Source organism: Passer montanus, unplaced genomic scaffold, assembly GCF_014805655.1.
Source record: "Passer montanus isolate IOZ18808 unplaced genomic scaffold, ASM1480565v1 scaffold137, whole genome shotgun sequence".
Classification (NCBI taxonomy): domain Eukaryota; kingdom Metazoa; phylum Chordata; class Aves; order Passeriformes; family Passeridae; genus Passer; species Passer montanus.
Genome location: NW_024360608.1, coordinates 949,543 through 972,503, shown reverse-complemented (window position 1 = coordinate 972,503; position 22,961 = coordinate 949,543). Strand labels below are relative to the sequence as shown.

The 22,961-nt window shown below is 48.0% G+C and overlaps 2 protein-coding genes across 4 annotated transcripts in view; one reads left to right on the top strand and one right to left on the bottom strand.

The window, feature by feature from the left end:
- The window catches only part of LOC120497757 (alpha-2-macroglobulin-like protein 1), a 23,958-nt gene extending 19,164 nt beyond the window's left edge, over nucleotides 1-4,794 (top strand). For all 3 annotated transcript variants that reach the window (XM_039699650.1, XM_039699649.1, XM_039699648.1), the window contains exons 31-36: nucleotides 371-486; nucleotides 1,141-1,231; nucleotides 1,515-1,583; nucleotides 2,784-2,886; nucleotides 3,561-3,602; nucleotides 4,618-4,794. In XM_039699650.1, the coding sequence (XP_039555584.1) occupies nucleotides 371-486; nucleotides 1,141-1,231; nucleotides 1,515-1,583; nucleotides 2,784-2,886; nucleotides 3,561-3,601 (420 nt within the window). In that variant the 3' untranslated portion in view covers nucleotide 3,602; nucleotides 4,618-4,794. The remainder of the gene's footprint in view (nucleotides 1-370; nucleotides 487-1,140; nucleotides 1,232-1,514; nucleotides 1,584-2,783; nucleotides 2,887-3,560; nucleotides 3,603-4,617) is intronic.
- Nucleotides 1,187-22,961, bottom strand: LOC120497753 (alpha-2-macroglobulin-like protein 1). The gene is made up of 29 exons (XM_039699640.1): nucleotides 22,903-22,961; nucleotides 22,117-22,300; nucleotides 21,040-21,202; nucleotides 20,454-20,506; nucleotides 18,494-18,514; nucleotides 17,854-18,025; nucleotides 17,362-17,446; nucleotides 15,947-16,058; nucleotides 15,522-15,636; nucleotides 15,019-15,128; nucleotides 14,344-14,511; nucleotides 13,153-13,234; nucleotides 12,673-12,818; nucleotides 12,236-12,385; nucleotides 11,842-11,994; nucleotides 11,166-11,250; nucleotides 10,295-10,409; nucleotides 9,790-9,996; nucleotides 8,858-9,014; nucleotides 8,570-8,644; nucleotides 8,042-8,204; nucleotides 7,446-7,660; nucleotides 7,098-7,313; nucleotides 6,869-6,993; nucleotides 6,473-6,563; nucleotides 5,713-5,781; nucleotides 5,297-5,399; nucleotides 5,121-5,162; nucleotides 1,187-1,317 (listed from the first exon to the last, which is right to left on the bottom strand). The coding sequence occupies exons 1-28, from the start codon at nucleotides 22,959-22,961 to the stop codon at nucleotides 5,122-5,124; spliced, it is 3,435 nt and encodes a 1,144-aa protein (XP_039555574.1). The 3' UTR covers nucleotides 1,187-1,317; nucleotide 5,121.

The following is a 22,961-nucleotide window of genomic DNA, read 5'->3' as shown; positions in this document are numbered from 1 at the left end:
AGTCTGTCTGGTGAAAAGCCTTGAAAGCCAGAGAACATCTTACCTTGCTACTTCGCCAACAGTGAAAACAGTTGTAGTAACTTACAAGAATCTGGGCTTCAAGGTTAGTTGGGGTAACTGTGATCCAACAGGATGGTAACATCTATTCCCCAGATGAAATCTGGATCATCTCCATCCAGCCAGAGCAGCTCCTCTGCTCTAAGAAATCCACCAGGAGCAGTGCACTACTAGCAGAACCTCTGCTTCTGCCACATGATTTTCTCTTACACCAATACAAGACAGCAAACAGTAGCTGAGTCTAGACAAGAATACTCTCCAGCAAAAAAACCCCTGCTGTTCTCTGCCATCCAGCTTCTTTCTGTCCTGGCAGGCCATCCTGAGGTACCACATCCCTCCCCTGAGGAGCGAGGCCACCTTTGCCGTATCCGTGCAGACGGAGTGCACCGTGCCCGACGCCACCCGGTTCCCTGTCACCATTCATGCCCGGTAGGAGACACTCAGTTGCCCCTTTCCTCCCCTGTGCTGAGATGCTTCTGGCACCACACCAGGCTCTTGATGGCAGGGTTCCCCTGTGCTCGTGGGGTGCAAGTGCTGAGGTGACCACGCCGTGCTCTCCCCAGCGGGGTGAGAGGCACAAGACCCCAGAGGGGTGGCTCAGACTGTACTCCTGTCTTGTCTCCTGCTCCTCACCACAAATTCTCCCAAGGTCTGTGGGTCTCACCCCTCTCTGGGATTAGGTCTCAAAACACTAATGATGTGAAGGTCCTGTGGGACTGCCACATACTCCTAAGTGTTCCCTCCTCTGCTCCTGTTTGACTGTCACACCACTCTCCTCTGCTGTACACCCACCTGGCTTGGGACAGAACTGCCAAGAGAACAGGCATAGGATATGATATTCCCTGCCATGCTAAAGAAGGTAATACCAGAAGGCTTCCAAGGAACTTATTGTCCTTGGCACAATTAAAAGTGAGATCAAGGGAAGCACAAAGATTTATTACAGTGCAGAAACAGGTATGCTTACAGGAGAAACATGGAAAGAAAGGCACATTCCTCCACCTGAGTACCAAAGCTGGGCTGGAGTATCTGCAGATCATGGCTCAGAAAGTAACATTAGTGCTGTCCCCTGGGTTCCTGCTGCAGCTACACAGGGAACCGTGTGTCCACCAACATGGTCCTGATCCAAGTGGAGCTGCTGTCTGGATACAGCCCCGTGGCAGGTTCACTGGAAGAGGTGAGACCGTGAATTTGTGTCCAGCTGGGATGGGAACAGTGATGGATGTCCATTATACAGGACTGTATGCTGAAATGTGATCATTCCTGTGGGCAGAGAAACAGGGTTATTTTCTTCCTAAGACATCCTTATACTCAAAGTCTCTTCCAAGCTGCACCTTGCCTTCTACATCAACAGCTTCCCTGGCTGTATAAATATTTGCCTGTACTCTCACAAGGACAAACACCCTTGAATATTTCTGCTTTTTATTACAGCCTTTCTGATATTTTCCCCCTATTTGCAGCTAAAGAAAATGCCTTTAGTGAAGAAAGTTGAAAGCAAAGCTGACCAAGTTGTTCTCTACCTGGAGGAAGTGAGTGTAATTTGGGCTAACATCATCATTAAAGGGGCTATGGACTGACAGCTTTTATTCTTGTTTACTGGAGTGTTGTTCTTGCATACCAGACACATTTGCTGATCTGGAGAAGTGTCAGTTTGCAGTTGTTCATCTGTAGAGCCACTTAAAGGGCTACTTAGCTTGAGCAAAACAAGGCAAACTCTCATGTTAAGCCTACATCTGTTGGCACTGTTCAGAGACTATTGAAAGTCCATATATATGGTGCCTGAGTAGGACTGGGGAGTAGTAATAAGATCAATCTAATAAATCCAAGCAAGCCTGAAATCTTAGAAAGCTCTTAAGCAACCTGAATGCAGCAGAGAGCACGCAAGATTGCTCATGGATTTTGCCAAGATCGTTTGAAACTAAACCAGATGGTTGTGTGAACAGAAGTGCTCAATTCCACAGCCTCATGAATCAACAGATTAACAACCACTCCAGCCTTTTTCTAGCTCCATGAATACCTAAACAGCACCAGAAATGAGACCTGGAGTGTATTTAAAACTCCAGCATTTCTAAGGAGCATTTCTGTGATCCTTCATCCTCAGTTTCTATCAGTAGGCTGAGCTAAGCCGGCCCCATAGGAAGTGGGTTAGTGTCACATGGATGCTTTAGACTTGCAGAACTGCTGCATTCATTACATCTACAGCACAGAGCAGAAAATACAGAGAAATATTTCACCTCATGCTGCCAGGTAACACAAGTTGCACCTCAATCAACAGCAGGTGATGTAACTACTACCCTACAGCAGATGTTCATCCACAGCTTGTACTTGTCTGCTTAATGATGAGGGTTATATGAGACTGGAGAATAAGAGCTGATGTCACTGTGGATAAGAAAGTAGCCACTGAGGCAAGGTGCATGAAGGAGCTCAGGGTGGAGCTGGATGGGAAGGTGGGATTGGTGGGGGAACACTAGCATGCCATTTAGGTAGTGCACACTGACTCTGTAGGTTTTTGATATTCCTTATGAGCTGAGTTAAATTCGGTGACCAAAAAGGGGAGACAGTCACAGAATGGGAAGTAAAAGGTATTTCTGAGATGGACTAGAAAGCAGAACAGATCTATTACAGTGGTGAGGTCTCTACAGAGCCTGAGTGCAAGTAGGTGAGAGGGGTTGTCTTAAAGGACTTTTCTGTCCTTTTCTGTTTTTAATCCTTGCATTTCTTGGTCTTAGCTGACTAGACAGCCTCAAACCTACACTTTCCTGGTGGAGCAGGACATGCAAGTGAAGGATCATAAACCAGCCAATATCAAGATCTATGATTACTATATGCCAGGTGAGCTCAGATTCTGTACTACAAAAACCACCCAAATGTACTTCTGGAAAGAAAATTTCTGAATTTTGTTGAGTCTAACACAATACCATCTCTGACATGGTTATCTGACTGTCCCTTAGAAGCTCTCTAGGTATGAGCTTCACCTGTTGGTTTTCAAAATGGTAGGTCCTCCTCCCTCTGGCTCCAGAATTTGCAGGCCTGAAGCTGGTGTGTAGAACCACTGGGGGTCTGGCTCTCCCCACAAGAGTGGAGCAATGAGCTGTGCTTTTGAGCACTTAGTGGGAGACAGAAAAGGCAGAGGGACCATAGTGGGGGGATGACTCAGAAGAGTAAAGGCCCCTTAGAAGAATAACACAAAAACCAACTTGTCCTCTGTTCTGTGGGGTTCCTAGTAGAAAGAAAAGCTCAAAATGTATCAGGGATTGCTATTCCTTGAGAGAGTGTGGAATTCTTAACTGTGATGGAGCTCTTTGGGACTTGCAACTTCATGCCTCAGGTGAATCCTCAGCTGCAGAGTCACAGGCACGCACCTGTGGTTTCATGTGTCACATAGAGGGGAGTTGTAGCCTGTAAACAGAGGGAACACCTCTCCTAGGAACAGTGGCAGAATGCTGGATTGCTTTCAAGGGTTTTTGACAATGTGTCTCACCAGCACTTTCTTTCTTATCTTTCAGAAGAAACTGCAGTGATGAGCTACAGTGTCCCATGCAAGTGAGGTGAGTGCTCAACACCTCTTTTGTTATCACAGGCATGGTCCTGAAGAATAGGGAAGGGGAGGGAGATGCAGGAAAAGGCCCTTGGTCAAGAAACTTGCCAGACTGCAGGTCCGGGGTAGAAAGCAATTGGCAATGACAAGTAAGGGTGAGTTCCTGTACCCCAGCAGTTAAACTGAGAGAAAGAGAACTGAAGTAGAAGATTTGATGTAACAAGATCATGACAAAGCTGGAGATATGTTCCAGAAAACAAGGACTGCATGTACCAAGTACTATCACTAGTCCTGGCCCTTTGCATCAAATACACTTTTTTCAAGTTACCACAGTTCCCTTCCCTGCCACTTTCTCTGTAGTTTCACATTCCTCCAGCCCTGTGCACACAACGTGGCATGCTCACCTTTACTGCAGGGCCTTGCCACATTTCAGTGCCAAGCCTTTCTCCATCTCAGCCTAGCTTCTGATCCATATCAGGGAATGGACACCTGCCCATCCTCTTTCCAGGGTGAGCAAACACAAAGCTTAAGCTTGACCACTGCCTGCCCCTGATAAACTTTCCTTGCACCTGTGTGCTTTCCTGCCCACAAGACAGGGAAACCCACCTGCTCCATGAATCATGGGTAGGGAGGCACACAGCCCTGTCCTGGGATGTCTGCCACAAGCTCCACAACCTTACCTTACATAAGCTTTGTATAGATAAAGTGAGAGAGAATCTTAGGTCATAAAATCTTCTGAGTTGGAAGGGACCCACAAGGATCATGGAGTCCAGCTCCTGTCCCTGCACAGGACAGCCCCAAGAGTCACACCATGTGCCTGACAGCATTCTCCAAACACTTCTTGAACTCCATCAGTTTTGGTGCTGTGACACTTCCTGGGAAAACCCATTCCAGTGCCCAACCACCCTCTGGGTGTTGGCCTGACAGTGCCATTTGGTCACAAGGTGCAAAAAAGTCCCCTAAGTTCCCAGTGGTTTGTTTTAATACTTCAGGAACTTTTTTTTTGTCCTTTATTGTCTTCACAGGAACAGGGATAGATCCCTCCCCTGCAGTCTCTCCCATCAGTCCTTTGTCACCCCTGCCAACTGTCACCACATGGAGATATGAAGAAAAGAGAAAATGCTTGGAATTTCCTGCTGAGCAGTTAGTTTCTGGAAGGCTCAGACTGTGTGTGGCATCTTATTAAAAGTAGAAGACTAGAACTGTCTGATTGAATGATTATTCAGGTTTGCTGTTTTTCTCCCAAATCAGGAAAATTGCATTTAAGAGCAGCTGGGAAAATTAAATTCTCTACCTCTGCTCATGTACAAAACTCTGCCTCTCCAGGTGCAGACATGCACAAGAGTAGATAGAGTATTTAAAAAAGATCCATAGACCTAGAAACAGATACTTCCTGTTTCTAGCTGGGTACATGTTCCCCACTGCTTACCATTCCCCTTCCTGTCTTTGCTTATATTCCATGTTTCCTGCCCAAGACCCACCATTTCCTGATGCCACTGTTGGTGTCACATGGGAACTTGCTGCCTACCTCAACTACAGACAGCGCTGTATTCAGCCAAGGCTCGCTCCTCTGCAAAAGGAAATGAGGAAATTAGGAAGGTGATTACACATGGATGCATACAGAGAAGACTGCATGTCTCTTCCCAGCCAGAGAATCAGGAACCCTGCTCCCCACCCCCAAACAATAGGAAATCTGCAACCCACCTGGCTGGTAGTAATCATAGATTTTGATGCCAGCTGGTTTCAGGTTCTTCACCTGAATTACTTGTTCCAGTTGCAGAATGAAAGTCTGAGATTCGTCATTGAGCTAGTGGAGATAGAAGAAAATTAGCAAGGAAGGGGAGAAAGAAGTGACAGCATCTTCATCTTTCCTGATTTGAATGTTTTCCTGCACTACATTACTCTAATCCATTAGAGATTCTGGACTTTAAAATGGAGTATTGTGTGAGGAATAGTACTATTCTAATCCAATGACAAGGAAATTGAGCAAACTTCCTCTGCCCCCAATTCTACCAGTGCTCTTTTCTTACGTAGACCAGCCTCAGGCTTCTTACACAGCTCCTTGTCCTCTGACCTTTTGCTCTCACTGTGCCACACTGAATGCTTTTGTTCTCACTTACCTTCTCCAGATAAATGTAGACCACATTAGCTTTCACTTCTATTTTCTTAACAATGGTTCTGTTCTCCAGCTAGGATAGGAAACAATAATGGAATGAAATTTGTGAGCATTTTTCTTAGGGATTCCTGACCCGAGGGAGCCAGTGTTTCAGTGCAGGGAAGGTATAGAGCTGGACTCTGTGTGGAACTGTGCATTTTTCAGTGGAAAATGCTAGTCCCTCTTGGACATCCCTTGTGAGCATCTCATGTGTGAACCACACTGACCCTGCCCAGGGCAGAGGAATCTCCCCCTCTGGGGACCAAAGACTGTGTGGGTAGTATGTATGACTGATATGCTGGTGAGCAAATGGGTGCAGGCACCAGTAGAGATTCTTATTTCATCTCACTGAGTGTTCAACTGCTTTTAAAGACTTGCATGCAGGCTGTGATTTAATTTATGATTTAATTGGAAAACAAACGAATCTTTTTAGCTAGAGCTAGAGTATCTCTGATAAATCCTGTCTTTGACTTTCTGATGAACAAATCCTGGGGTCAGCACACCCAGCAGTACACTTTGTTCCTGGTCCAAGTCCAAATACTGCCAGTGGGAGAAACAGAACCACCTCTGATTTTCCTTGTGGGGGCTGTAGGAAAACAAGCAGTTTTGGTGCAATTGCAACAGCAAATTTAGCTACCACCTGGCCTGAAATGAACAATTCTCAACAGGAGTAAGCAAGCAGGATCCATTTACCACAGCTGGGGTTTTTATTCCAAAGTTCTTACCAGCACTCTGGATCTGGAAGTCATGATGAATCCAGATAGCAGGGAGACCTCTATGATCACCATGTTGGATGTGACTCTGCTCCCAATGTAGCTGGAAAAGAAAAAACAGACAGAGCGTCTGACTCTGTGAGGACAGTGCCGTCCCAGCTCCTCTTCCCTCCACCACCACGCCCTGAGCCAGGTGTCCCATCTGGGACTGGGGGCATAGCAGCCACTGCTCCCTCTCACAGGAGTCAGCCAGCACCTTCCCACTCCTAGCCATCCACCTGTCCAATTCACCCTCTGTCCTGTTCACCCCAAGGGCCAGGTCTCTCCATCAGAGCCCCCAGACCTTCCTGGCTGCTGTCCCCGGGCTCACTCCATCTTGCTGGAGGAGGAAGCAGCCCTTGGAGTCACCTGGTGAGGATGCGGACGGTGAGGACGCGCGGATTCGCCTGGCTGCAGTTGTTCAGCTCTGTGCTGACACGCAGCGTGAAGATCACAGGAGTCCCTGGGGAGCGCTTGTGGTACCTCAGCACCGTCTGCAGGGTAAGGGCCAGGAGCAGAAAACACAGGCCAGGCATGATCTCACGCAGGAGAAAAGAGGCACAGTCCTCCCCTCTCTACGCTCATCCCGTCTCCTGACCTGAGTGAAGATGCAGCTGCTGCCGTGGGCCTGCAGCAGGAACTGCCCCGGGATCTCCACCAGCGCTGCCTGCTGCACCAGCAGCCGCTGCTGGCGGCTGACCTGGAATGCCTTCCCGAAGGCCCTCTGGGACCTCACCCTCACCACTGCCTGGCCTGATGTGCTGAACGTCCTCGCTGCGTATTTCGCTAAGGCTTGCAAGGCAACAGCTGTGTCCTAGAGAGGGAGAGACAGGCGCTCCTCTGAAAGCATCAGCCGCAATGGAGCTGGCTTGGAACAGGAATTCCTCAAGAGGACTTGTGCTGCCAACCTGGGCCACAAAAGGATCCACAGGGAGCTGCTGGTTACCTGGGTGGAGGCAAAACCCCCGTAGGCATTCTGCTGCCGCATCAGCCACGCCACAATGCCAGCTGCAGTTGTCATGTCACCGGCGTGCACCCGTGGCTTGGAGAGGTACGCCAGGAGCACATAGGCTGTCAGCTCTATGTCCACTGACTGAGTGCCAGGCCGGAAGTCTGTGTAAGATGGAGAGCTTGGCTTGGGGCTCCAGTGGATTTGTCCTCCTGCAGAAGGAAAAGGATTATGAAGGCTATTTAGGGAGGACATAATTTGGGTTTCAGAGGAAACAAACCCCACAGTGCTTTCAGGGCTCCTTCAGTACATTCCCTGTACTCAGGCCAGGATTGCTTTCTTGAATTTATTCTCCAAGGTTTCACTTTGTTTTAGCTGATAGACTCCTTCCTCCTCCCTCAAAGGGATCTTGAAATCCTCCAGTCTGAGGAAACTATTTCTAAGTCACTCTCACAGTTTGTGAAATACCTTACTGTACTTTAAGTCACACAATGCAGTTACTGCACAAATACAAGGAGCATCTATAAATACATATATAATTCTCTACTGCTGTAGCTGGGCACACTTTGGTCCAGAATCCCAGCAGGCAGCACCTGATTTGATGGCTTGTTCCTCCAGTTTGTACAGCAGCTCCTGGGTTGTCTCATAGTCCCCAGCCAGGGCAAAGGCATAGGCCAGCAAGGCTTCTGTGTAGATGTTGGTGATGTTGTGAACCACCTTCTGCAGGCAGCGGAGAGTAGTCTGCATCAGCTTGCCCTGTGTTGGGAGGAGACACGTGCCAAACTCTGACAGGGGTGAAAGAGGGGCTGGGGAACTCATTCTAGGGAGCCACACGTCTTCCCAACATAGCTCCAGAGAAAGCCATTAATTTACAGACTCTTCAGAAAACAGGCAGTACAGCCCTGGTGTGCACTGGGAGCCACTGCCACTACTGCATCAGGCCAGTTTCACAAGGCTGGCTCTTTTGAGGAATGACTTCATCATTTGACCAAACATGGACTCATTCCCAGAAGTTCCCTCCTAGTTCATGGCCTGGAGAAGACCAGAATCACAAGCTGGCATACCTCCGTTGTGTTTCCCAGGAGAGCAGGAGGGAGCAGGAGGGAGCTGGGTGTGCTCACCTGCAGTGGCAGACCCATCTCCAGCAGTGCTGCAGCGACATAGGCCCCCAGAGAGACTTCATCATCCATGCTGCCCTGCAAGGGGAACACATCTTTCTACTCTTACAGGGTGTTAGGAGGGTCCACTCCTCAGAAGGAAAAGCATTCCTCTCATGTTTTCCCTCTCTTTAGAGCTTGCACAGGTTGCAGAATGACTTTCTAGGATCCTTTGGGATCCCACAATCTTCTGCTGTCACAAATCTCTCCAGTCATTCCCCAGCAGAGCTACCTGCCCTTGCCCACCATTACCTTTAGGGAGGAGTGAAAAAAGTTCCCTTTGGTGGCAAAGCAGCCACTGGGGAGCTGGTTTTGCTCTAGCCAGCGTAGGGCATCCTGGATGTTCTTGTCATCTATATAGATGTATTTTCTGGCTTGGCCAAAATTCTTGAGTACAAAAGCTGTCAACCTAGGAAGAGGATGAGTTGTAAGAAAAAGAGGCAAACAAAAAAAAGGCAGAGACAGTCAGAGGTCTCCTTGTGCTTGTCCCTGAACTAGTGACATAGTGGGGGTGCAAAAAAAGAGTAATTTTCATAAAGAAAGTCAACCTAAAAGTGGAAATGGTTCACAGGACCCACCCCAGTGGCTTGTCTCCCTGCCCCTGTCTGCACAGATATAATACTTATGTACTACTTAGTGATGTACTCCATAATTTCACAGGTGAAAACCCTCCTACTCTTTCTACTTTCACTGTTCCACTTTACCTCCCCCAAATTACTAGAGACAATCTGGAATTCCCCAGTTTCTTCCTCCCTTCCTTTCACCATTCATCTTAACCAAGCACCATAGGTGTAAGTTGTGCCAAGGCAGCTCCTCTCCACTCACTGAGGAGAGGATTTTTATTGCTCTCACCTGATTTTTCTCTAGACATGGGTACCCCTTTTGGCTGCCAGGTCACCAGCAGTATGACCTGGTGTTGTCTGTGGGCCAACAGCAGGGGCATAGAGACAAAAAAAAAGACATTTCATTCCCTGGAACCACATATTTGCTGTTCCACTTTCCCAGAAACTCTGCTGCCCTGCCTGACTGCTTTTTCAAGTGGCTCAAGTGCCTCAGACTCTCCCTGTCAGAGAGTTCCTTCTGTCTCCATCCCAAAAAAAGGAACATCTTGTCAGCTTTCTCAGATCCATTAGGTTCTCTGACCCAGACAGGAAAAATAAGTGAGGGATGTTTGCGGTGCTTACCAAGTGTTTCCTTCTCCATCCTTCGGCCCAAAGAAGCTGTAGGAGCCATCTCTGTGCTTGTAAAGAAGTTGTGTCTGATACCCTGGGGAGATGGGAACAGTGATTAATATGGCACAGCAACACAGAGGGGACAGTGCTGACAGAGGGGGTGCAAGGGCAGGAGTTACTGGCATGTTGGGCACAGGGGATTTTTTTTCCCTAGACCCTCTTTAAATGCCATCAGTAAAGGCTTTATGTCCTTCTGAACAAGACACTGCCCAAGCATTCCAGCTCTGTACACTCATGGTGATTTGGTCTGGAAGTTTACTCTTGTTCCTTAAATCTGTGTACACTTCAGTTCTGCACCTCAAAGTCTACTAGTTTGACACATTACAGAGGCAGGGAAGAGCCCCATAATTTGCATTCAGGGTTCTCTTTGCACCTCTTTTACACAAACTCAAGGCAGCCAAGTCCCTATAGCAAAGGGTCATCCTTCTGTCGACTTGTAAAGTCAGGAATCACTTACCCAACAGAGTACACATTCCAGAGCCAAGTCTCAGGGAAATAGTGGTGAGATCTTCTGTGAGTTGTAAATTGGGGTTGTTCCTCATTGATTCTTTGGTCTTCTGTAGAAGGCACCCCTGAAGGAAAGAGTAAGGAGTCCCACCAGAGTGGGAGAGATGAGTCCTGCCAGCCATAGACAGTAGTGAGGCTGGAGGAAAAGCAAGCAGTAAGAGAGACATAGGAGGGTCTGGCAGAGGAAAGCACAAGGGGCTGGACTAATTTCATGGGAGAGATTAGAAATAAAGGGAAAAGAGAGTGATAGCAGGAGAAGCAGTTTGCAGTCAGCTGATTGCAAGGTTTCCAAGACTTGGTTAGACAAAGCCCTTTCCTGACCTGACCCAGAGATTTGCATAAGAGACTGAGAACCTCCAGAGGGCCATTTTAACCAACACTTGTATAATTCTGTGAGTAATAGAACTGTTTGCTTGCTGTACAAAGCTCACATTCCACAGCAAGCTATGGTTTAAATATAGGCAGGCATGTGAGCCAGCTTAGTACAGTTATCGAGTGCAAACTGAGACACAGAGGAAGAACATGAGGCTGTCTCTGTGGCTACAAATGGGGACAGAAGCTGGGTCTCAGTACAGCCTGAAGAATGGGAAGAGACACTGGGAAACAGATCCTGAGCCCTGCTTGGGTTTGTCTGTAAGGAAAGGGAGTGTCATCCTTTAATGTCAGGGAACATCTAGGTAGTAACATTCTTTTTTATGGGGACTGGGTCACTCCTACTGAGTCTGGTGGACTGTGGCAGCGGCACCCAGTACTCCTAGGAGAGACAATATCCACCACCAACAAACCCCAAAGATCTCAGGTAGGCTCAAAATGCAGCTCACCTATGATTGGCTTCCTATCCATCCGACGAGAGCATTGAGAGGGCTTCTTAATTACAAGGTTTGAGAAGACTTTCAGTCCCATGTTCTGTTAGGAAAAGAGGGAGGGCAGGGGAGGCAGAAAAGCATTTGTGAGTGGGGAAGACTGACTTCTGCTCTTCAAATTACTCTGGAAACCATGGGGGTCAGGACAACCCAGTGCCCAGGCAGCCCAGAGGAGCACTGGCCTGAGCAGACATAGTGCTGAGGGAGACATGGAGGAGATCTGCCCTAAAGACACCAAGAGGTCTGCTTGGGACCTGCCCAAAATAGTGGCAAAGAGCAGCTAACAACTGAGCCATGGCAACAACCTATGATCTAATGCTTGGGATCGCTCCCTGTCTCTCTTTTCCCTAATACTGTAGACACAGCCCAGTAACTCATTCTTCATTCCCATTCAAGTCAAAAAAAATGGAGTTTGGTCCAAGATTTCATCACCTTGCTTTATGCACATGAGGAGGGAAAGAAATACAAGTATTCCTACTCAATGGGGTGTACATCTTTTGAGACAACACAGTTCAGTCAGGGCAGACAGCAGGGTCTGTCTGGAGGAGGAAAAGCCCTCTCAAACTGCTTGGGGAGAAAATACCTCTGATGCTCATAATTGCAACAGCTCTGGGAAACATCATGAGGCAATTACCCGGAAGAGGTTGAAGATGTCAGGCTGAAAGGACTGTTGTGGCCTTCCTCGTAGCAGAGATGACAAGGACTGAGGCTGCACACAGCGATCTGAATGCTCTTCTACTTGGGCAGGGTATCCACGTTGGTAGGCAGCAGGGAACAAACCATAGACCTAGGCAAACTCACAGGCAGGGAAGGATTGGGCAAGGAGCAGATACCTCCAGATGCTTCACTCCATCCTCCCCTAGCATGCACATCAGTTCCTGTCCTTCTTCCTAGGCAGGCTCTGCTTTCTCCTTCACACAGAGACCTCCTCATTCATTGGCCTCCAGCTCCCCTTGCTACAGCCCCTGCCTGACTCTCACAGCTCATCCATCACTCCCAAGGTTTTGCCTGGTTGCACAGACACTCACCATTTGGCTGGTGAGCTCACGGTCTGGTCTGGTGAAGAACATGTTTTCATCCACTGCCTGGACTGCACACAAGGAGCCGGGTGCTGCCTGCAGCTGGAGCTGCACTGCTGACCCTGCATGGGCTTCTTTACCTGGGAATCGTACCTTGACCTGGAGCAACACACCAGGAAAGGAATGTGAAAAAGAAGGAGGTGCAAGGAGGATGACAGACAGATGGCACAGACAGAAAGAGGAAGACTAGCTGGGATCTCCCCTGCTCAGCCATGGCTATCAGAAGTCATCACTGTTGAAGCTTTCCTGGTCCCTGGGCACTGTGCTGCAGATTCCCCTTCCATCTCCTCTGCCCAGTTCTCTCTTGGAAGGATCTGAGGGTCTCCTGCTCTCAAGCCTCATGACTCCTGCCCATCAGCTCTCCCCCAGCCAGAAGTGAGTCTCACCTGGTTTTGGAAGCACAAGGCAACATCCAAACGGATGCTGTCAGCTGTGACCCCTCCGTTGGGGAAGATGGCGTACACCACCAAGGAAGGTGATGGGGACAAGTCGGCAGTGAAGGTCAAAGGGATGGAGAACGAGCCCTTCAACACTGAAAAAAAGAAAGACAGAATATTTTCATCATAGGTCCCCCAACACCTCCTTCTGCCCTTCTTCTTTTTGTGCTATATAATCTCAAAGTGTCAAACAAATTCGTGCTGCTGCACTCTGCCCTCTCTCTCCATTCTCTGACCCTATGTATTCATCTTCCCCTATATCGTCCCATCATTGTTTCATTCTGTCTTTTTGTCCTCTTCCAGCTGACACAACTGCTTCCTCAGCCTCCCTCTGTCCTGTTTGCTGACTGCTCCAGACCTATACATTAAGGGAATTTGGGAGAAACTCTGGCAATTCTCATGTCCACCCTAGAAACCAACTGTTTCCACTTCTCTGCCACGACTTACTGTTCAGTTTCCCAATCTGGATATTCCTCTGGCCCCTGACAACAATTCCAGACTTGCCAGTGACCTGCAGGAGGAGGGACATGGGATGAGTAGACTGCTGTTTGCCACCAGAGTGCATCCATACTTACCTATGTGCATCTTGCTCTCAAAAGTAAAAGAAAGCCCCCAAAATTAACTGTGGGCTCAATCCAATCCCAGACCTGGAGATTTGCAGACATCACAGCTGGGAGAAGAGGCTGTAGCACAGGAGTCTCTGGTCTAGTCTGTTCAGTGAGGACAATGGATGGGTAGTGGGTTCACTGCAGATTGGTGAGTGATAATTAAGGGTTTCTCCTCTAGCAGGCTGGCCTCCAGAACAGACCAAAATCCATTTCTACTGAGCAGCTGTTTGATAACCAGAGTGAAAAAGGGATACCCAGCCAGTATCCTCAAAGGGAGAAGAAACTTCCAGCTGCAGCCTTGGCAGAGGCTAAGGGGGTGATGGGCTACAAAGACAGAAATCTCCTCCTATCCTTGGAGGTGACTGCAGCCCCAGCACCAGGATCACGGTGGGGCCAGGCTGAGCCCCACCAGATGTAGCATTCACCCAGTCCCCTGAGAACGAGGTTTAGCTGTCATCCCTCCAGGGATGACCTAAATTATATCCTCAGCTTTTCATTGAGGACTGGTCCTGTCAGTGCAGCCTCTCCCCCCAGGTTGTCTGCTACTGTTACTCACATAATATACAAAACTTATACGGCTGGTGTCTTCTCCCAGGTCATCCCTGCTGAGTGTGAAGGTCACCTGGACATTCTGCTTCAGGCCACAAGGCAGTGTTTCTGTGGGTGAGTGTATGTCAAGGAAGCTCTTGGTTGTGACATGGAAGGGCTGCAGGTGATGGTAAGCATTCGTGTAAGTGAAGTCAGGCCTTCGAGGAGTGCGCATGAACTCCTCCAGTGTGAACTTCCCCTGGAATAGCACAGAGACACACAGAAATGAAGAGTTTCGTGCTTCAGTGCTTCCTTAGGCTGTCATCAGCTTGGTTTGGGAAAGGCTGGTGCCTTCCAGCTGGCTCTGTGCAGAGCTGTGTGGTGAGCCCCAGCCTGAGCTGGCAGGGGGGCTGCAGGGCAGGAGCAGGGAGCACAGGTAGAGCTCAAGGATTCTCACTTTCCCATATGCAGAAATGGTGTTTACCTCCAGAGAGACTGATGAGCTGTTCCAGGCAGTAGTGTCGAGGTTGAAAGATGCTATTCCGCTGTCATCTGTGATGTAGGTTTTGATAAAGCGACGCCTCATGAACCTTATCACAAGATAAACTTTCCTGTTCTTCATACCAGTTCCATAGTGATCCTGAACCTTAATCTGGTGACAACAGGGTGAGGCAGGAAAGTCAAAGTCAGATATTTCTTCCAATGTCATACCCAAGACCTTCCTGTCTCTGACAAGCATAGACCTTCCTGTGTAGGTCACCCACAGCCTTCAGTATGGCCCCAGGAAGACAGGAAAATTGCACAACTCCCTCATCTCTAACACAAAGCTGAGCATGGTTCAAATCTGTCTGCTCTAAAAAGTGTGTGTGGCTAGAACATGAGGAGTTTCTCTCCTAGCCTACAGCTGAGACGTCCTTGCACCCCAGCATCCCTGCTGAGACACCACTCATTGCTCTCAGCAGATGCTGGAAGTGTAAACGCAACAAGGAACCTGAAATGCAGCAACTGTAGCTACACTGTGAAGAAATGAGAAACAGTGCAAGGTGTGCTCTTGCTCCTCTGTCTGAGGAGCAAGAAATGCTTTAGGTCAGCTAGATTTACCAGATGCCATATTCCTTGGCAAATGACAGGGAGCAAAAAAGCAAGGGAAGAAAATCACCTTCCCCCTGTACGGTACTCCAGGGATGTAATATTCATTGGGTGTCTCAAATACTGCCCTTGCAGCTGTCCTGGAGATGAGGATTTGGCTGGAGGTGTTGATCTGCACCCCTGTTGGAATGCAGAGTGCAAAGGAAGCAGGATCAGTACCAGAGGTTACTACTGCACTGTAGTTTAATCTCACTTTGTTATTCCCAACCCCTTTTAGCAGTGTCTGTAACTTCCTTCTGAAAACCAGCATTCTTCAAGGTTTGGAGGCTGCTCCTGTGGCAGCTCCTTCTTTAGTTAAGCTGTCTGCAAGACTCTTTGTACCCTCATGGACCCATACCACTCATTCAGCTCCCAGCCACTCCTCATCCTCCTGCTGCTGGCAGTGTAGATCTCCATATCCTGTGATGATCCCAGCAGCAGGTAGAGGAGAGGGGGATGTGTGCCCTCTCTAATCCTCAAACCCCAGGATGGTTCCTCTCACCCCTGTACTTTCCCTGCTGAGCCCCTTGGTACCTGTGCCCATCTCCAGGAGAGAGGCTTCTGCATAAAGTTTGTTGTCTTCCTCGCTGGGAGTCAGATTGAAGACTGATGTGCTGACAGAAGGGGTGAAACACCCATTGCTTGCTGTCTGCAATGGGAATGACAGGTATTATCTGGGGCTGGGGAGAAGGGGAGGGGTCAGAAGTACAAGGGATTAGTCATTCTGTCATAACTATTGACTACAACAAATAACAATGCAGAACTTGTAAAACACTGGAACATGTTCCTCAGGGAAGTGGTGGGTGCTTCATCCCCAGAAACTTTCAAGGCCAGACTGGAGCAGTTCCATTCATTCAAGGTCAGACTGCTCTGAGCAGCTCATTCTGTTCACTCAGCCCCTGACACTGCATCCTCTGTGGTGCTTCTGTACTGTCCATATACCTGAGGATTTTACTCACAGGACCACTGTATTCCCTACAGATGTCCTTGCTGGCATTCTGGGGCCATCTCCTTGCCTTCTGGCACAGGGTCACGTGCACGGTCCCTCGCACTGCTTTCCCAAAACTGTACCTGCAGGGAGAAGACCAGAGGAGCTTCTGGGCAGAGGCGCTGCCTGCTCTGTCTAGCACATCGCTCCACAGAGGTGCCTTTGTGACAAAGGTCTTACTGCAGCTGGCAAGCAGGCAGCCACAAATTAAAATAAAGCACTTTGAGTACTTTGGGAGTGCAATAGCGTGGTCTGCATCCAACAGATGCAGGAACAAAGGAATAGATGCAGAAATGGACAGGAGCAGACCCACACCCTCTGGAGCTCTCCCACTTCTGGGCACTTGCTGTCCTGGAATTGGAGACAGACACAGAGAGTGGACCTGATTTATCTACTCGGTGAAGATATTAGTTTGAGAGGGAAAGCAGCAGAAACGGGTGTCCCTGCAGACAACAAATTGCAGTAATAGAGCCACAGAGGGACCTCAGACTTGCCTCACTATGGGCTTATCTCATTATCGGGGCTCTTGTTTCCATTATCAGACCTGCTCTGCTGATTTAGATGTATAGGTATTTCCTCTGCCTGCTTTGCTGCCTTTTCTTGCTTTGACTCCCCTCTGACTTGCCCTTTGGAGCAATGCTCCTGACAGTATCAGTAAAAAGATGACATCTGTGACCCACCGTGGTGATGTAGAGTAGTGTGTACTATTTACTACTACAGCCTCATATGATCTGATTGTAACAAACCAAATTAATGAGAAATTATGTCAGATAATAGTGGCAAAAGAGACCAAAAGTCTCCAGACAATGCAGCCCCAAATACAAATGAGCTCACCAGATTTTGAGTGCTTTTGAGCTCATTGTCCTCCCTTCTTTGTATTTATACTTTGTGTCAGAGGTTCTGCCCTTCTTCCCACCCTCATCTGCTAATTTTTTTATGATAATCATGTAATTAGAGAAATTTATCTACTGCTTCTAAAAAGGTAGTAAGTTCAGTAGCATGTAGGTAAGAAGGAATGGCATAAACTCCTAAAGAAATGTCAGCTCCTGCTTCTTTAGCTCCAAGTGTCTGTCCCATGACTGGCAAGTGGTTTTCCCACATAAGATCTTTCTGTGCTAGACAGACACATCTTCCAGAGGAGGGTATCTGTTGCCCAGGGCAAGTCTCCCTATAGCTGGATGTTTTCTCTCATGTGTGGCTCAGGTACCTCTTCCCCAAGGAAGAACCCATTAGCTTGACTCGAACTATTTGGGATTCTTCTAAAGGAATGGCTCTGTTTGACCCTTCCTGAGCCACCTCTCTTTGATGGATTGAAAAGACAGGAGACACATGGAAGGAGAGACAGTTTTGATGGAATCTTTCCTTTCCCCTGAACATTCTCCTTACCTGCCACACACTTGCAATGGGAAAGTTTTATCTGAAGCATAAATCTGAGTTGGTCCCTCGAAGAAAACATCAAACTTTTGCAACACTGGAACAAAAACCTCAGAGTTAATCCATCAAGGGCAAAAGACTACCTGGGCACAGGATTACAAAAGGGAAGAGTATGTTCCCATGAAGGAATATGTTTATGAGGTAAAAGCAAGCATTACTTAAAAACAGGGAAACCAAAGAAAGAATCCCCTTTCCCCCCCCACCACCAGCCCTGACAGTCTTGAAGAGGTCTTTAGTGTAATCTCAATCTGCCAGAAGGTACTTTCTCCAGGAATCTCCAGCACAATCTCCCTTGTGATCATTTCTATATTGCCCATAAATTTGTGTTCAGTTGTAGCTCTCAGACAGTAAACCCTACTTTACAATATTTGGCTTTACATTGTTGTACAGACAGGCAAGCAACAAACAAGCAACTTCTTCCATCCCTTTCTTCCTTCTCCTTACCACGCTCCTCCACCTTAAAGGTAGTGGACTGGACTGAGTTGGACTTAAAGGACTGGGCACTGATGGTGTAAGTCCCCAGGGAGAGTTCATCAGCTAAGTGGAAAGAGAGATCTGCAACGCCCTGTTTTGGTCTCACATCCAGCCACTGGCCAATGCGGTTTTGGTTCGGGTCCTGCGGTGCAAGGGAAGCAAAGAAGAGGCAGGCATCAGCAGTGTTGGCTATTCTCTACCCAGAGACCACTGGATTCAAAAGCAAATCAGACATTCCAGAGGCTTTCACAGGTTCCTGCTGGTTTAGCCCAGATGGTGATGCTGGAGCACCAACAGAGGTGAACCCAACCCACCCAGGTTTACTCTGCTCTGCACAGCCACGGAAAAGGTTCTGACATTTAGACTCTCCAGTGTCCAGTAAAGATGAACTATAAAAATTAGCTAAAGTTGGGCCTAAATTCCTGAATGTAGAAATGGATGAAGTCAAATCATTTTTATCATCAAGTCTTGTTAACAAAAAGCATTTGGACAGAGAATGTGGATGCATAGAGCCTAAGAAAAGCAACTTGATCCAGTAAGGCAGCATCCAAGGTACTATCCATACTGAAATACCTTTCCTCATAACACCTGAGGAGTCTGGAACACCCACCTGGATTTCCACCATGGAGTACTGCAAAGCAAACAGACAGCACTTTCACAAACTGGCATGACACAGCAACCTACATACAAATTTCTCTTACCCACCCAGCCCCTGTACTATGACAAACATTATGGTACAAGAGGCTTGATCCTACTGAAATCAGGACAACTGCTTTGAAAGAGCAAGGAATAGTAAAAATCTATGCTATTCTTCAGATTTGCTTTTTGATCCCCTGAATATTTAAGGTGCATTTTGATATGTATTTGACAACAATAAAAGCTAGAGTTTGCTCTAATAAAATGGGGAAGAGTTGGAAGACACTCAAATACCATCATCCCAAGTTAACAAATATTAAATGGCCCCAGTTTTGTAACATATGTCCCAATAATTAGCAAAACTGCATCATCTATAGGAAGAATACTCAGAAAATCTTTCTTTAACATCCCTGGCAGAGGAGGTAAGGCTGAAAGTTACACGTCAATGCTGACTGCAGCTGACAGTAACAGGGAGGGACAAAAGAGGACACATTTCAGCCCTTCTAGGCCCATTAATTCTCTGTTTTTTCTGTTATCACTGCATCTATCATCCAAGGGGCAGTGTTGGTGAAAAGCCTCTAATATGGGATCACAACACATAAAGAGGCAGGAGCAGGGCTTGGGAGAGTAACCAGACTGTAAACATGCAATTGGCATGTAATTCACATTATTCATCATTCTAAGCTTACCAGAGGCAGCTCTGTTTTCACCGAAATTAAAAGAACAGTGCAGGTTAACCTGCTGGTGAACAGCACCCATATTAACTTCAACTCATCTATTTTACAAACTAGATATTATAGCTTCAGTGCTGCAGTGCACTCAAGCCTTTATAATAGCTTTGGCTAAACACAATCTCTTTGAATTTTCATCACAGCATAATTAACAGTTACAATGTTAATTTGTTTGTACTCACACACAGACATCAAACATTTACAGTCAAATATGTACATGAAACAATTGTAGGCATGGAAGAAAATGTATTGTTTATACTTCATTGTCTTATTAATATAAGATACATGCCTTCCCTTTGGGGAGAAGAGACTGTTTGATCCAAGGACCTCACCAATAGCCCAAGAAAGAAGAAATTAAGTCAGCAATAAAGAAGCTGGAAGGATCTCTTCCTTTATTTTAGTCTGGAAGGATTTGGTCCAGCTCCCCTAATGTGTGCCCTTCAGTATTTTAATTGTCATGGCATGAATTCCTGTTGGCTCTCCTTAAATTGCTTGAGGACTGAGGAGTGAAATAGCTATAGCTGCTGGCTGCAGATATAATTGCTTACTGAAGAATGGCACTAGCCTTACAGTTTCCTGGCCACCACATATATAAGTCTCTGGCAACTTCTCACCCTCTTGACACGGGGACAATGAGCTGCTGCCAGCAGCAAGTCAGTATAATTTGGTTATACTGTTTTCTCTCTTCTTTTTATGATCACTTCTGTGTATCCTTCCCCATATTAATTAATTTTTCTTAAAATGTTGCAGCTTGCTCTAGGCTCTCCTGCCACCCTCAGGTGCCACACACTGCACAAATCACTGAGCTTTCCAGAGCTGTGGGAAGTGATCTTCGGGTGGTGATGTCTGTACACAACTTTGTCTGATAATTATGCCCATGGCCAGCAACCCACAGACTGCTCCCCAGAAGCCCTGCCTGCTTTTTTGGCAAGGGCAGGTGCACTCAGGTAACTCAGCTAGCTGGGAGTGCTGGCACACTCCCCAGATACCATCCAACCCTCCCATCAACCAGCAGCCGTCCTATGACAGCAACAGCAGAGCCATCAGCCAACACGAATTGTTGCTCAAATTGGTTTACTCGAGGGTTGGCATTGGCACCCTGGGTGCTGGGACTGTCCCAGCCTCCCTGGCATGGGGTTGGTAGAGGAAGCAGAACCACCTGAAGCCTGGAGACTTCCTTGCCTCCACTTAGACAGGCTTTACCTTGCTGTTAACAGGAACAAAATCTTCAGTGAGCGTCACAATCCTGAATTTCACTGGAGGGACAGAATGGGGTAAAGCACATTACAGACAGAGTGAACGTGGGAACGAACTTGCCCCTCACTTGTCTCACCCCAGAACCACAGTCCCACACCCAGTCCCAGTGGCAGCCCCATGCCTGCCCTGCAGCCCCTCTCACCCTTTGCTCTGCCCCACTCTCCTCTGCTTGCCCCAAACACGTGGCAGCAGCAGAGCTGCTTCACAATTTATGGGTTTTCCCATGGGTTACAGCCAGGGCTATCCTTACATTTCCTTGTCTGCAGTGTAGGCAGACCAGTCCCCCCTGCCCCTGAGCAAGAAGCCCATGTTCAGGTCTGCTCCCTTTTCCAAGCCAACTCTGCTCCTAGATCATGTCAGGCCTCCCCTGCCAGGCCCCTCCTGCTGCCAAAACATGGGATCCCTGACTGCAGCTCTCCCCTCTGTCCCATGGAGGCCACATAGCACAAAGTGCTCAGTGCTCCACTGACAGGAAATTTGGAACAAAGCCTGGGAGGGTCGAGGCAGGGCCACTGTGCTCTGCATTGCTCACCTGTCTGTCCTGGATTATAGATGGGCTTATCCATCTGAATGAAGGTGCCTGTTCCAGCCCTGTGGATCAGGACTTTTTTATCTTCACTTGCACTGAAGTAGTGGCCATTGGAGATGTGCAGGTGCACAGTGGCCACCTCCTGGCTGCCTGCAGGTCGGGGCACCTGGGACAAAAAACAAGAGAGCCACTAGGTTAGCAGGCATCAGAGCAGTGCTCTTCTCACTTCAGCTGCACTGCAAGGCAGGCTCTTTGCCACCTTACTCTGGAGGCCAGCATAGGGTGTCCCCTCAGTGGCCAAAGGCTGTGTCTGTGGAAGCACGGGGAACAACACTCAGCAGCTGGGATAGATCTTGGACAAGAGAAAAAGGAGTCTGTTCTGACACAGAAATTTTGTTTACTACTTCACGTTCCACTGTTAAGAATCTGCATGGAGCAAGATGGAGAAGACTTAAGGAAAGAAAAGGTCTGTGGTGAGGAGAATTCTATTTCCTACAGTGTGAGGGCCACAGAGACCGAAATCCCCCCTTATTAACAGTGCAAACTAAGAAAATAAGGATCACGAGTCTGGCAAACAAGAAAGATTTATGCTGAGCTTGTGTGTACACCCTCTCATGTCTTCCCTTGTCTTCCAGGACATTTTCAAGCCCAGAAAGAAAAGCTTGGAAAGAAGCAGACATGAGGGAAGCTGTATGAGATGAGAGGTGTGACACTTTCTGCATCACAGATTCACAAACAACACGCTGTGACAATGCATCCTCCTCAGGGGAGAGAATGAGCTGCATGACTGCCATTTGGGTGCTTCTAAGCAATCCACCCTCCTCAGACCTTTGCTGCCAGGCCAGGCAGCCTTTCCTCAGTGTGCCAAAAGGATACCCCACAGGAAGAACGCCATTGCAGACAGACAAAGACAATGAGCAAAGCCACCGGGCTGCCACTGATCCCTCCCCCTGATTTTGCATTCGCTCTTTTCCATGCCCTCTTATCTTCTGTCTTCCTCATTGTCTCTTTCTTTGGTGAGAGGCAAATGAGCACTCTGTGAGCTGCCATCTAGGGGTCCCTGCCAAGAACGACTCTGACCTGAAATCTGGTGCACTCGAAGATCCAGTCGTTCCGGACAACCTTGCGGTAGAGGCTGAGGTTGCCAGATGGGTGCACAAGGGTTAAGGCCACACGAATAGGCTTTTCAACCCCACGAAGGTCCAAGCATGCCCTCTGGGATGAGGGGTAGGGCAGGGCAGCTGGAATGATGATCAGGTACCTCCTGCAGTGAGGGAATAAGACATCATCATATCCCGGGAGCCCTCTCACCCCCTCTTGGCACTAAAAGGCTGGCCTGAGGAAACAGGAGAGCTCGTCATCTCTCTGAGGCTAGGAGGTGCTGCTCTGCTGGAGAGACTGGGACAGATTGCCAGAGTGAGAACCTTGCACAGAGTGGGTGGAAGGTATAGAGTTCATTTCAGACAAATACAAGACATACTTTCAGGTGACAGAACAGAATTTGCCCTTCTTGCTTTGACATGGCTCCTCAACTACCCTGACAGCAGATTGCCTCCTGCTTATCCATCCCCTGCCTTGCAGCCCTTTCCATTTGCCCTTCACTGTATCCTACACCTTTCCCTTCATCCCACCTCATACTGCCCTCTCTCACTCTTGTTCCCACCACTAGTGCTCACCTAGTTCTTGTACTGCAATGATATCCTTGAGAGAGATTCCCACTTTCAGGAGGACCCTGCATTCACAACAAGGCTCTGCACCCCACCCTCTTTCCACGAGGTGACTCACAGGGTCCCACACTCTCTCCCTGCTATCTTGGCCCCTCCCTCAGCATTCTTATCAATCATTAGATTTTTAAGTGGCACTTACGGTTGTGCCACTATCCCCAGGGTGCAGAGCAGGCAGCTCAGGAGGAAGGGAGTCCACAT

Excerpts from the sequence above, each read along its gene's own strand:
- LOC120497753 (XM_039699640.1), bottom strand. The coding sequence starts at position 22,961 with ATGTGGACTCCCTTCCTCCTGAGCTGCCTGCTCTGCACCCTGGGGATA. Across the intron at positions 15,129-15,521 it reads TCTCCTGGAGATGGGCACAG|GGGTGCAGATCAACACCTCC; the intron begins GTACCAAGGGGC and ends GCATTCCAACAG. Across the intron at positions 12,386-12,672 it reads CCTTGTGCTTCCAAAACCAG|GTCAAGGTACGATTCCCAGG; the intron begins GTGAGACTCACT and ends GTGTTGCTCCAG.